Source organism: Drosophila takahashii, chromosome 2L (genome assembly GCF_030179915.1).
Source record: "Drosophila takahashii strain IR98-3 E-12201 chromosome 2L, DtakHiC1v2, whole genome shotgun sequence".
Taxonomy (NCBI): domain Eukaryota; kingdom Metazoa; phylum Arthropoda; class Insecta; order Diptera; family Drosophilidae; genus Drosophila; species Drosophila takahashii.
This window is the reverse complement of record NC_091678.1, coordinates 7,114,802-7,129,428: the sequence shown is the minus strand read 5'-3', so window position 1 is coordinate 7,129,428 and position 14,627 is coordinate 7,114,802. Positions and strand designations below refer to the sequence as shown.

At 40.4% G+C, this 14,627-nt stretch overlaps 1 protein-coding gene across 5 annotated transcripts; it reads right to left on the bottom strand.

Annotated features, from left to right (window-relative positions):
• Window positions 1-1,573: 1,573 nt before the first annotated feature.
• Window positions 1,574-14,593, bottom strand: LOC108056587 (bridge-like lipid transfer protein family member 3B). 5 transcript variants are annotated; one of them, XM_017140425.3, is made up of 18 exons: window positions 14,117-14,593; window positions 11,844-12,045; window positions 10,435-11,052; window positions 9,665-10,376; window positions 9,381-9,410; window positions 9,176-9,268; window positions 7,569-8,599; window positions 7,421-7,502; window positions 6,442-6,583; window positions 5,827-6,384; window positions 5,652-5,766; window positions 5,086-5,106; window positions 4,091-4,233; window positions 3,910-4,033; window positions 3,453-3,600; window positions 3,217-3,391; window positions 3,035-3,152; window positions 1,574-2,726 (listed from the first exon to the last, which is right to left on the bottom strand). In XM_017140425.3, the coding sequence occupies exons 1-18, from the start codon at window positions 14,158-14,160 to the stop codon at window positions 2,676-2,678; spliced, it is 4,407 nt and encodes a 1,468-aa protein (XP_016995914.2). In that variant the 5' UTR covers window positions 14,161-14,593; the 3' UTR covers window positions 1,574-2,675. The 5 variants fall into 5 exon arrangements, with proteins under 5 accessions (XP_016995914.2, XP_016995911.2, XP_016995912.2 ...); XM_017140422.3 differs by having other exon boundaries at window positions 7,343-7,502; window positions 14,117-14,592; XM_017140423.3 differs by lacking the exon at window positions 5,086-5,106 and having other exon boundaries at window positions 7,343-7,502; window positions 14,117-14,592.
• Window positions 14,594-14,627: the final 34 nt, after the last annotated feature.

Sequence of the window (14,627 nt, the reverse complement as noted above, 5' to 3'; positions counted from 1 at the left end):
GCATTTTACATGAAATTAAATCAAATATTTAATGCAAATTTATTTGAGGCGAAGGCATCGGCAAGTGTCATCACAATTGTAGCTTAAATGTTCATTACTATTATTACTGTAACACTTTGTTGCTTGATTGTTGAAGAAACTTTGCGTTTGAATTGCGTATTTCGAATTTCGTATTGCGATGGAATCCCCACATATAGACGTACTAACATACATATGTGCATGTGCAGTTTATCCCATAACTGTATTTTAGGCGTTCTTCTAAATCAGACTATATACCAATAGATATTTTTGCAAATTAATACACTTGAAATATATATATGTATACAACATGTAAGTGAGATAAACAAAGACATCGCCTGAAGAAAGATCGAAATTTTTAAGTGCAACTTTTCGAGGGTTTATCTTTAATTTAGTGCAACTTTACATATGTAATCCCAAAAAGAACAGGAGAAATAACACACAAATGTGCAGTAAGTTTGCTATGAATAGAGATCGAGACGGCAGTAAAAGAAGCGCTCTAAAAGTATTTAATTCTATGAATGAGACACAACAGCAACAGCAGTTGGCTATGATCGTAAAGTTTCAATAAAAATAAACTCTTATAAAAGTATACCGCTTCTTGTTTTATTTCTATTTGGTAAAAGGTATAAAATTAAGATACAGGCAAACAGAAACGTTTGCCAGGTGTAAAACAATCAGCTGATTAGTTTAATCCGCTCTTACTTAGGGGTGTGCTTTTTGCGGCAAGCTCTACACAAATTTGTCCAGAACAGCGTGGTTGCCCATCTCTAATTTGCGCTTTGCTTTAAACTAACGGTTGTCTTCCAGTAAGTTTAATTCCTATTGGTCGCTGGGGGGACGAAAAGCTTGGAATGGGCAACCATCTTAAAAACAGCCGCTATTTGAATTAGGTCAGAGTTACCAGCTGCCTCCTGCTGCGGATTATGTTCTCCTGGTGTTAAAAGTCAATAAATTTCAAGTCCTAAATTTTGAACGGTTTTGAGGGGGATAACGGGGGAATTTCCAGATTTCAAACCTTTAAAACGTAGCATATCTTTGAGAGTAGCTGCTTTTGGGGGATTTGTCAACTTTAAAAAGTCGGTTTTAGCTGTAAGCCATGTATAAATTACAGTTTGGGAAAAGTAGAGAAAATACAGAATCCCTAATCAGTATTTGGCCCGAAACTGTGGAGATAATTGTTCAAATATGGAAAGTCATACCTTGTTAAGCTCGTAATTCAAAACCCAATCGATTTACATTTAAACCAGAACATTTTTATTTTTGGACATTTTTCAAAAAAAAATCATGAAGTAACCGCTTATTAAAAATGTTCAAATCGGAAAAAATATATATTTTTTAAATCATCCTAAAAGTGATAGGATTGGGCTATTAGTTGTTAGTTTTTTTAAGCAACAGCAAAAAATAACATTTTAGAAAAAACCTATTTCTAACAAAAGTACAGATTTTTTCAAAGCTCAATAATCAGTATTTTGCTTTAAATCAATGTAAATAATATCCAATACCCAGGTTAGAACATCCCCAATCTAGAAAACAAAATAAAACACACCACGCGAACATTTACATTTGAATATATTTGTAATAATATGACTTCAATTTTTTATGGTTTATTTCGCCTAGCTACAGATGAAAACTTTCGTATAATGTATAACAATCAATAATCGTTTTAGTTTAATATTAAACTTTATAATACAAATACAAACATTTGTTCATTTACAATTCGAAATATGAAATCTTGTAATTTAAAATTTGTATACGCGTTGCGTTACTGACTTGAGTTTTTGATTCATTCAACATGGTACATTTGATTTAAGTTTGTTTTCTTTAATTAGTGGGCGTAGGTGTAGGATGTCTATAACACTTTTGATTATTGTATTGCATTGTTTATTTAGCTTTGATTAGTAGTTGTGGCAAACGATGATCGAGTCGATTGGAATGCAATGGGAACGAGAATACAAATTTTAATAGCTCTTAGATGAGTCTATCCCATCGGAGGGAATACTATAAAGTTCGATATAATAAATTTGGCCAAATGTTTAGCTAGCACACGATTACAACAGCAATGCATAATAGTTACTAGAATTCAGTTTGTTTGTTTTTTTTTGATATGATCATGAATCACAACAATATGTCCTATCCAATAGTAATGGAATTAGTTATATTATAATATACAATATGCTGAGTAGGCGCAATATCAATGACACGACTGTACATAGTTCGAGCTTTCGCTTTGATTATCTTTTTGTAAAATAATTAACAATGGTGGTTAGTTAAAAGTTAAAAGTCTGTTTCTAAAAAGGCTACGCAATAGATCAACATAAAAACTTTCCAAAAAAGTGTCGAATAAAAATAAAGCATTCTTTGGAACGATAGCAAAAGCTTGTGGCAGCTTAAAACCGATAAAAACAATGTAAGTATATAGTAGTTATAGTTATATATAGACGTTTCTTGTATAAGTAAGAATGACGAACGGCAACGTGAAAGGTGCCCGCTTTCGGGAACGGCTCAGTCTTCTGCTAAACTCAAGATCGAATGGCGATGATGTTGAGGACGTCATGGGTAGAGCGACTATATCTTTTATCATCTGACTGTAGACTAGCTTACTGCTAGGCGTTGTTGTTCTCGCCACAGCATTGTATGCAGTCCATGCAGTTATGCTACCTGTTGCCATCACTCTTTCGGTTCATATTCGATGAGGTCAGTTGTACCTGCAAGAAAGCAAATAATTTCGTTAGATTTTCTCTATATAATAATGCGGAAAAGAAAGGCAAAAGCGCATGTGAAAAGTTGAGAGGGCGTGCAGGCAAGGCTCAAGCGTGCTGGGCATTAACTGACCTTTAATCCTTGCATTATTATTTGTGGTGTTCTTAAGCTTAACGTGTTTTAACTTTACGCACAATAATAACAACAACAACAGCAAGAAAAGTTTGGGTGAACATTACGGTCAACAAAGTTAGAGACAGTGAAACGGTGAGAAAGTCTTTTTGAAAAGAGAACCTCCATTAGCTTTAATTACCTGCAGGGAACGGATGGTGTCCAGCAAAGCCTTCTTCTCCTCCAGCAGTATGCTTATATCATCCTGGGCGGCCTTCAAATAGGATCTCAAGACATCCGCCTCCTGTTTGGTCTTTTGCCTGTCAAGGATTTTATACAAACATGAGTACCTCCTTTATGAAAATAATATTTTTTAACTTTCACCTATAGCTATCCGTGTTCACTTTGGAGTCCACCAGTTGCCGGCGCAGCTGATCGTTGTCCAGCTTCATCTGCTGCATCACCAGCTGCATGGAGAGCAGCTCCCGATCGCGTTCACGAGGTGCTCCAAATAAGGCACTGCCCAGCGCCTGATGCTGAGTGGCACTCATGTTTGTATCTGCCATATAGCACTCAAAATATTATATTATATTTTGGAAATAGAAATATAGTTATCCCACCTATGGGCTGAATATTGAGTAATCCGTTTTGGTCTCGCTCCAGACGCATGCGACCAATGCACAGATTTATGGGCACTGGACCCGGTGAGGTAATATTTACGGGTGGACGGTCCTCAAGCAAGTTTATGCGTACATTTTCGAGATTTACCTACGAAAGATTGAAAATATTTAGTACCCTTTACTAATGAATAGCTACACAGAAAAAAAACGATATGAAATAGGGTTATTTCTACCTTATTTCATAACAATAAAAAGCCGATTTGATTTATGTCAAATGTAAGATTCAAACATATCAACATGATATTTTATCATATCATAAAAAATACGGAATGTAGTATTTTTTGAGCAATTAAGATTAAGAAAAGATTGATATGATGATGATATGAATAACTTGATCTTTAAAAAATATCAAAGTGACCATTACCATTTTTTTTTCTGTGTATAGAATTAAACTTACTGTCACTGGCATCGGGGGAGATATGACCTCATCCTCGGCCAGATCACCCAGGCCAATCACGGTGCTCATCGACAGGTCCATATTGATGTCTTTAACACGAATTTCGGCATGGTGAGTGATCCAGCTGAAAATTACCAAGTATATTAGATCGAAATTTGGAATAAATCGGAAATAAACGTACCTCTGAATGCGTTTGCGATCGATAAGGCCCTCAATTTCCTTTGGCATATTCAGCGTTTCCTCCAAGCGCAGACGGATGCAAGGTGGAGCCTCTGGATTATATGGAGCCAGATTCCAGGCCTTGCATCGCGCTCCAAACTTGGTCTGAGTTGGGGATAAAATCAGGGTACATTTTTAGAATATAAGCCCAAACAAATCTATGATCATGATTAGCTACTTGGAAGAACGACTAGGGAACAACATGCTAAGCTAGAGGCAACAACACCATGCAATGTGGTATCTGAGTTGAGTGGATTTGATAGTGTTATGATGTGGGTTTTATGGAGGGGATGGAATAATGTTTCATTTGTTTAAGAAGCGGGTGTTTTTAGTTATTCTTCGATTTTTTTACCAGTACAGTTGTTAGTCGGTGTTACATGACGTCAATGGGTGCTGTTTTCATTGTTCTACTGTACTTCTTTCGACCGCATTTACCTATGCATTTGTTACCAATTCGTTGCAAATCATAAGTCATTAACAAAGCAATACCAAGGAAAAGAAAAAAAATAAAAATAGAATTCAGGTGGGTGGGGAATTCTAGACATGTACTTATTGTGTGGGAAGTTCTAGCAAATATTTAGGAGATAGCTTCGTCTAACCGGCGCATCACATGCTCAAAAACAACATTCGAACGAGAGTAAACCATTTCCAAACAAGTTCCTCAAGAGCTTCTCGATTGCTACGAAAGGCAGAATGCTTGATCAAAGTTATTCCGGGGCCAATTCACAGTGGCTACCAGCTATGAACGACCCGGTTGACAAGCTATTAACTACTCAACTAGTGGCCAAGAACAAGCCAAAAGTCCACTACAATGAAAAGGAAAAACGGTCGCACCAAAAACCATTAAATTATGTTAATAAATCATAAATTTCGATAGTATTTACAAAGCGTCGAAATAATAATCTTAAGCAATTAATTAAGTAAATTAAGTAATTTCAAATTTTGTATATTTTATACCTTGTTTGCTTGATGCGCGATCTATTTTTTGTTGGAGTGTTGTTGTAGTTGTTGGTTGGTTGTTGTTGTTGTAGTTGTTGGTGATTGTTGAAAGTTGTGTCATGTAAGGATTGTCATTTATCAATTTACAAGTGTTCGTTTCATGTTGATTATAAAGAGTTGGTTTTGAAATTGTTTTTGATTTCGATTAGCACACATTGAGATTGATTTCGAGTATATTTAATATTTGTTTTTAAGAGAGAAGAGAGAAAATATAATGAGAAAATGATTATATGACAAGATATCTTACAGAAAGAATTAATTTGCTTTAAATAAATTGTTCGGGGGACTCCCGAAAATATATTGAAACTTTAACAGTGATTCTTATAGAAAATGTTCAGATAAGAGATATCGAAACATGCAGAAAGTTAAGCGCAAAACATTTAATTGAGCAAAATCTTTAGAGGAACCAAAGAATGACAATTGATTTTCTTTTTGTATTTACAAATTAAACACAAAACAAATGAAAGGCCAAGGAACTAAAGAGATTCCAGCAAAAGCAAATGGAAATCGTCAGCAAATTGTACCTGCAACTCATCCCAGGGAATGGCTCCGCATTCATCGCAGGAAACGGCGGCCACCTGCAGGCGAACCGAGGACTTGGGACCCTCTTGCTGACGAATCAGCTCCACGGTGGTCAATCTGCAGGTGTAAAAATAAATTACTAACTGACTTCAAACGATTACTTAATACAAAAGCAACCTAAAGGTGGCCATGGACACCAGATCACGTCGCCGCCAGGTGCTGCCCTCCGAGGGTTCCGATGGCGAGGACATGTTCGTCTTGTAGCTACTGGGCTGCTCCTCGTACACCTCACTGGCCACCTCCACCGGCGAGGCTTTCATGTTGTTGTCGTTGGTGAAGGGATTCAGCCGGAACATGACATCCATGCAATCCATGGTCTTGTCGTCGCCCATCACAATGGCAAAGTTCTCCGAATCTGAGCTTATATCGCTCTGTATGGAGAACGTATCACTGGCATCGTCGTTCGGTGTGCCCGACTTGATGGCCGAGTCAATGGAGGTCATAAAGCTCGAGAAGCCCTTCTTCATGGACAGCAGACCCGAGTTGATCTCCTTGGTGAGACTGGGAACGGTATCGCCGCCGGATTTACTACCTGCACTCCTGCCACTCTTCGAAGCGGAGGATATTGATTGCGTTTGGGACTGGGATTGCGTGGAGATGCCCGTATCCGGACGAGATGCCTGGCTGATCGTGGAAGAGGCCAACGTGGGCGTGCTCTGTATCTGAACATTGTAGCTGTGGGATAAGGAGTATAAATTAATTTTCTTTATTTTCCCCCTAATTAAATCTTACCCATGGGTATTGGGATTGGATATGTGTATGCCACTGTCGAAGGGCGGGTCATTGGTCACTGGGGATGGTGTTTCTACGCTGCCGAAAGTGTTGCTCTTTAGCTGCTCCAATGGCGGTGGTGTGGGCCAGGTGATGTTGCCGCCTGGTTGATATTTATCAGTGTTATTTGGGAAGTTTTCGATTTACAATCAGTTTACAATATATTAGATATGCACTAGAATTGCTGCTTGGCTTAGTAAGTTAGTACAAAAAGACATGCGAGATATTTTATAAGGAGTGTTTAACTGAAGCTTTGGTTTTATGACAGGGTTCGGAATTTAACACACATGTTAAAAACATGTAAAATTGTATTTTACAGTGTGAACAAAGTTTTTGACATGTGTGTCAAAAACAAAAGTCTTAAAATGTGTTTTTTACACAATGTGTTATCAACACGACGTGTTTTTTACACAGTGTGTTTTTAACACAAATGAAAATTACATTTTATGGACATTAATGAATCGAAGGGAAAATTAAGAATCAATATGGCATACCACAGTAAATCTTAATTAATTTTCCCATCAGCTTCAGTTAAACATCACCTAAAAGGAGTGTCTAAGGTCCTAGGTGCCCAATTGTAAAAGTTGAGGTACGATTCGTAAGCGACAATTACAGCGGCTTGTGTAAAACACTGGCTCCTAGCAGGATTCTAGTTAGTCTGGTGATCTGAGTGATGGAGGAGGGTTGGTTAGTACTAAGAACAACACGATATCGGTGACAACTACGTGTAGGTTAGACATTAACTAGGTTAGTAGTGTGTGGTTCGCAGACTTTTAGTTAGTTTGTTAGTTTTCGTGAGTCACTTAACCATAAAACTAAAGAGAGTTGAAGAAGAGACAACAAAAGATATATAAATTCTTACTATTCATGTGTAAATCATCACCCAAACTAGCTGAATCGGGTACGACGCTTTCAGCATCACCACCACTTGATTCCTTACCAGGTGTTGGCGATGGCATCACGAGCGTCACCTCGATCTGCGGCACAACGCACCCAAAAATGATGGACTTTTGTTCGTTTTGCTGGGGGTTACAAAAGGGATATAGAAAATTAACAATGGTTAATATGGAATCATAGCATATCTCTACCTTTTGCAATATGCGCTCGGCGTCCAAATTCAGGAAGGTGGACATCTCATTCAATTCCTCGGCAAGGCGCAGCAGAAAGAGCAGCTGATAGTGATCGATCTGCAGGCTCACCAGATTCGAGATGTGCGCAATGGCATGCACATCCGCCGTGCGATCCGGAGCAGCTTCAGCTGGAGGCGAGCCTCCCAATCGCACATCCTCATCGCTCAGGAAAGGATTGATCGGTTGCGACAGTGGCGGCAACGTGGGCAGCGGGGCCAGGCCCATGCTCTCCATCCCACCACCGCCACTCTTTCCCACATCCAGTTGTGCCTGGGCGGAGCCGGAGTGCAGCCACAGTGTGATGGGCACGGCGTCCACGAACGGAATGGATTTGTTGGGCCCCAGCGAGCGGGCGCCCAGGAAATCCACCCAAACCGGGTCCAGTTTGATGCACCACACATCCCGCGGCTCCAGCCACATGACATAACGGGATAGGTACTGCGTGGATGCGGATCGGGGCATTGTGGGCGATACGGGTGACATTATACTAACATCCGAGGCGGCCACATGCGACAAAATGCGATCCGTTACGATGCACATATCACCCTCGACGGAGGGAAAGCCGGAGCCAAAGACGAGGGATCCCTCTTGAAGAGAATGTAAAGCCTGGGCCAGATCCGCCCTGGAGCTACCCATCTCCCGGATGTTGGTCAATGCAAAGCGCGACACCTGAATCTGCATCGTCTTCGGTCGATCCTTTTGACTGGGCGAATCCAGCGACGCCTCCATGACGACACGCGGCATAATCGCTTCCACCTTGACGTCCATGTACATCAGATTCGGCTCCTGGTCAACATTGACGGCGGCGGCCATCTGTGTGCCATTGGAGGCAATCGAGCCGCGCGGCAGTTGCTGCTGCTGGGATCCAACGCTCGTGCGCAGCAGGCTCTCGTGCAGATTCAGGCCAAAGGAGTTGAGCCACAGTATTGAGCTGAGATCGAAATGCACCTGAATGGGATTCACATGCACAAAGACCTTCGAAGGAGGCACTGTTTTGGGTTAAAGATATGGGTATTAATATTAGAAATCATAGTAAATAGTAAACCAGGGTTTGGAATTTAACACACATGTTAAAAACATGTAAAATTACATTTTACAGTGTGAGCAAAGTTTTTGACATGTGTGCCAAAAACAAAAGTGTTAAAATGTGAAAAATAATTTTTAGCACACACAGCTCACTTGTGTTTTTTAAACAATGTGTTATTAACACGACGTGTTTTTTACACACTGTGTTTTTAACACAAATGAAAATTACATTTTATAAACATTACCGAATCGAATGGATTGTTATTCTTAACCGTTTGAAGCATATATGAGTTTTTTAAGCTACACAAACCGCAAAAACTCATTGTGTTAAAAACACGTTGTGTAAAAAACACATCGAGTAAATAACACAAATAAACTGTGTGTGTTATTTATGTTTCTAACATAAGTAAGCTACAATTTTTTACACACATGTCAATAACTTTTTTTGAACTTAACACTTTGACTTCTAGCATGTTAATAACACAAGTTTTTTACAGAGTGTGTTATTTTCCAAACCCTGTAGTAAACTCAAAACTCACGTGGAAAGACAAAGTCGCCAGGATAGTAGAAGTAAGTATACTCGGCATGTATGATCGGCATCTCGGCAGGAAAGGAATACCGGTCCTTGTCACCTGCAAAATGGATTGGGATAATTAATAATCTTTCACTCCTTTCAATAAAGTAAAGTGAAGTTATCAAAATGCAACATGACATCAGCAGAGTTGGAACCTTTTTGATATTCACCTGAGGATTTGCTCTTCCTTTTATGTTGCGCTACAATTGCAACGATAACGACAATACAACAACAAAAGCGTTTTACATATGAATCATGGATGGAATGGTCAAGTCAGTTAAAAGCAACGAGAGAAAGAGAGGCCAAAATGTTACATTAGTTGGAGATGCTCAAGACTTGAATCTTACAAACTGAGTTATCAGTTCATAAAACTAAAGCCTATTCAGTGTTTGTGGGCTGTTATGTAGGCGTGGCTTGTTAGTGATCTGTACACCGTTTCAAGATGAATCCATACCCGAAACAAACTCCTTGGGCATGGACTTCTTCCCCGACGTGGTCACTCGATACAGGGTAAAGTCCTCGATTCGCAGGATCACACAAGAGCTCATCAGCTTGGCCAGGTTCTCCAGCGTGCTCCATTGCTGCGCAGCCTGGGAAAGTTGACTGTTCACGGAGGCGGTACCAGAACCCACAGATCCCCCAGAACCACCAGCCAATCCGCCGGCTGTGGGCGTACTGCTGCCATTAGAAAAGCTGCCTCCTCCATGCTGGGAGCCCAACATACTGGCACTCAGCATAATCGGTGAGGCGGGAGTGCTCCGTTCCAGCGGCGCATGTGTGGCCGGTCGATTGGGTTGACTTAGATTCAGAACGGCCTCGCGAAAGGCATTCAGCGATTCCTTGAGCCACAACGCAGGTGCCACCGACGCCTCCTTGTACTTGGCCCAATGCGAGCGATCCGATTTGGCCAGGTGATAGGGATAGTAGTCCACCTGAAAGGCGGTCACCGAAACCTGCAGGGCACCGCCCTTGTCCAAATCCGGATAGCTGGAGCGCCCGTCTCCCTCGTCGTCGCACAAATGCAGATCGATGCGCTGACTAAAGAAATGATACGACGTCTCCCGCACATCGAAGGCGTTGAACATGCGTTGCGCATTCGTCGTGTGGGCGGATTCGGAGAGACGATTCTGCTGCTGCTCCACCTGGGCCTTGTACTCGGGCAGGGTCTGGAAAGTGGGTTAAGTGGGTAATCCAAGATCATCATTCTACAAACCAAATATTTACCTGCATTTTGCGAGCCGCCTTCGATTTCTGGGTGGCATGCGTGGCCGCCTTGATCAATCCCGACAAAGAGTCCACAAAATGCAGAGCCGCCTTTAGCTGCGAGTCCGTAAGCACCCACAGCAGATCGTCCAGAATGAGGACCAGGCGGGAAGCGAGCAGCGAACAGTCGGCGAGCCGTTTCCTTATCGTAATCCGGCACCTCGCGTGATTGGTGAGCAATCGCAGCGGGGTCAGCGACTTGTCCTGCGTGGAACTGGCCTCGATGCGCACCGTCTGCCAGGAGAGCTCCTTGAAGATCAGTATGATGCCCTTCTGGGCATCCTTCAGCCTCGTCAGTCGCAGATCGGCATTCGCCCACTTGGGAGTCTTCGATTCAACACGGATGCGCGACATTTGAACGGAGGCCGTGAAGGCGGCGCTCACAAAGTTCACGTTCACCGTGTTGACCACTATGGTGATGCCATCGACCACCTTGTGGATGAAGCTGTATTTACCCTGCGGCACTTGTGGCAGAGCAGCCGCCGCGGCAGCTGTAGGAGATCCTGCTCCTGATCCTCCGCCGGCATCGCGACTCGTCGGATTGCAGGTCTCGATGGTGATGCGCACTTCATCCAGGGTCTGTGGGAGGAGATTATGGAATGTGGATTAGGTAGTTTTCTAACAATTAAAAATATGTATAAATAACTTTACACTTAATCTTTTTACTAGGGTTGAAAGTGAAAGTAAATGTGGTATTCAAAAAGTATGCAACCAAAAATTCGGTCTGAAAACAAAATTTTTTTATATTTTTAAAACTTATATAGGATTACATTTAAAATATGTATTTTTGTAAAGTACATTTTTAACGTTTTCCACATTTAAAAATCTTAAAATGGAAGATAAATGAAAGTAAGTTGAGATAAATACATTTTTAACCGTTTTTCACATTTTAATATTTTAGAATGGAAGATAAATGAATTAAAAACCGTATATTGAACATTTAAAAGGTACTTTATACATTATTTGAAAGTACATATGTGGTAATAAAAGTAAATGTGGTATTCAAAAAGTATGCAACAACAACATTGGTTTGAAAACCTCCTGATTTTATATTTTAAAGTCTTATTTAGGACTTATTAAAATACATATTTTTTTAAAATAAACTTTTAACCGTTTTCCACCATAGAAAACTTAAAATATAAGACAAATGAAAGTAAGTTAAGATAAATACATTTTTAATCGTTTACCACATTTACAAATCAAGGAACGAAAGATAAATGAAGTAAAAACCATATATTGAAAATTCATAAGGTCCTTTAGACATTATTTAATCTAAAGTAAACTCAGATATGGTCTTTAAAATATAATACATCCTCATTATCGTTCCCCTTCCTGCCCGTTCATTGCTCTTAATCCCCGGGATTACTCACCAGCGTTATGGGCACGCTCTTCAACTTGGTCCAGCTAATCCGGAAGGAGACATGATTGCACCAGGCGGAGGTGAGGCGCAGCCAGCTGGGCAGCTCCAGCAGCTCGGTGAGCACCCGCTCGTCCAACTCCAGATTCGAGAGCTCTCCCTCGCCGCGAAAAGTGCTCAGGTTGATTTTGTCCGAGGAGAGGTTCTTGCAGTAACTATAATTATAAAAGGGAAATAATAAAGTTTACAAGGGGAGAAGCAACAACTGTCTTAACAATTAGATCAGCCTCGTCGCACACGTCGCATTGAGTTTGCCGATGAATAGAAAGTAATGGGGGTGCTGAAACTACATAAGAAGGGGTTCGATACCAAGGGTGAACTGTCGCCGCCAGATGCTTGCCACCCAATTAACCCATTTCCCGCTAATGGCCGGGCATAATTGAAATCGAAATGTGGACATTGATTGGGGGGATTCCACGGAAGCGGAATTCCACAACTTGCTACTTAAGAACTTTTTGGATACCAAGCATTAAGGAATCTCCACCGAATATAAAAATTCCGATCAGGTTAGCTTTTGTACCTTTTTGAACTCCAAGACATGGAGGGTTATAAAAAGCTTTTCCTTTTTATCCCCAACTTTATTTCCCTCACAACTTTGGGCAACAAGTTTGCTTTGCATTTACACATTTTTGGCCCTGTTGTGTTATAAACTTGGCTTGTTTGCAGCCTAATTGCGTGGAAGGGAATTCAAGAACTCAAGAAGGGAAAGGGAAAGTGAAAAGATATATATTCACAACAAAGGGGCCAAGACAATGGCAATGTGTTACGGGTAAATATGCCTTTGTTTAAGCAGGTGGCAGGACTACTTGACATATTAAAGTTCATGCGTGGGCGTAGATATAAAAATAAATGCTCGACATCGAGCATGAAAACATTATTATTTCCCTGGGAAACAGCACTTGAGAGCTAATTAACTGGGCTTATAAGCTGCATAGCAGACAGGTTAACCAGTTGACCTTTTCTGTACTTAGAAAGCATAAATAGATAAATATATAATTATTTTTAAGTGTTTTCCTTTTTTATCAAGCTGCTTTCACAGAAATTTAAGTACCTTTAAGAGCTAAAAGATTAGGAAATTGCCTATTTATGGGTCATCTGTTTATTTTTTATTACCCTGCTAAAAGTTTTGATAACATCAGAATAATTTATATGAAAACCAGTTAATTGATTGGTGCTTCTGAAAGCTTTCGGTTTAATTGAAAATAATATCAATTAGTTGATTGTTTGGTATTTTAAAAAAAATGTTTTTTAAAAAAAATAAAACTCAATTATTTTTTAAAGCTTGATTAAGTAATCTGTGAGTAAATAAATGAAGTGGGTGAATGGATTGGGATCTCAAAAAATATTAATTAGAAAGAATAAAACTCAATTAAATAGAATTGTTTGAAGTGGGTGAATGAATGACTTATTAAAATTTAGTGAATGGATTGGAATTTCTGAAAAATGTTATTTAAAAATAATAAAACTCAATTAGTTTTTAAAGCTTGATTAAGAAATCTGCGAGTAACTATTAATGGAAGTTTTTAAAGTGGGTGAATGAATGAATTATAAAAGTTTTAAATTTTTGTTTTTGGTGCATGAGTAATAACCTTCCTAAGAAATTTTGGGGAACCCCTCTTCTGAGAGTAATGTTTATAATTGCAAGTAAACAAATAAACATTGGATTTTGCTTTAAAAGACCTTTTATTTTGCGAGGGTTATATCGGATAACCGTCGAAAGTAAACCATATTGCGGTGAGGACAAGACGGAAAATTGAATTTCGCATGCAAATGCTGGAAAATGAGTTCGGGGGAATGGGAATTCGATTTCGCAGAGACGTCGATGCGGCGCCAAGAAAAACAAGAGCGAAAAAAAGTAAAGTAGCTTGGGTGGGTGGGAATTGGCTAACGCAATCCACTTGTTACTTTAAAAAGGGGGTGGCACTGGGCGGAGTGGGTGGACTGGGTGGCTGGGCGAATTAGCATGGGGCCAGGCGAACGATAAACGATAAAGAAGGCATAAAAGCGGGCAGTGTACAGGTGGAATAACGAATAACGGTACTGTGGGGTGGGTGGGAAGCTGCAAACAGTACACACACACACACAGAATCAGGAATGCGGAAAAGTGGGAAAAATCAATTCGGTCTCCAAGTTCTCCGCTTTGCAAGCTGTTTTAATCAAGTTTCGTAATTCGATTTGCTGGGTGCAAAACGAACTTGCATGCACTACAGGTCACACTCGACTTACATGGACAAGTGCTTGAGCAGTTGGTTCTTTATCAGCGACACCATCTTGCGACGTCAGCAGCGCGCGGGGCAGCAATAAACAAAAAACGGGGGAGAACAAATAATCAACAACAACTGGGAAAAGGGCAACCTGGTTGAATAGTTCAACTTAGTGCGCGCAACATAACTCCTTCGCAAATCATTGGTATATTTATATTCTTTGTTGGCTTTTCCGAAAATTCACTTTCAATTTTTCTCTCTGTTGCACTTGATTTGCATTCGATTTTGATTGCTGCTGCTGCTCTGCTGGCTTCGATTTTCTCCAATTCACGGTGCTCACATATTCGCGGGTGGGTGGTTCGACTATTTCCGATCAGACGGGGCGCGGATTAGTCATATTTTCGGGGACCCTTTCGATTCCGAATCTTATCTGGATTTTAAGAGACGCAAAGTCTTTCTGCCTCTTTGCTGCTTTGCTGACCAGGGACTGCCGTTTCACAACACTAGTGGGAGTAGTGTTGGTCAACTGGAGT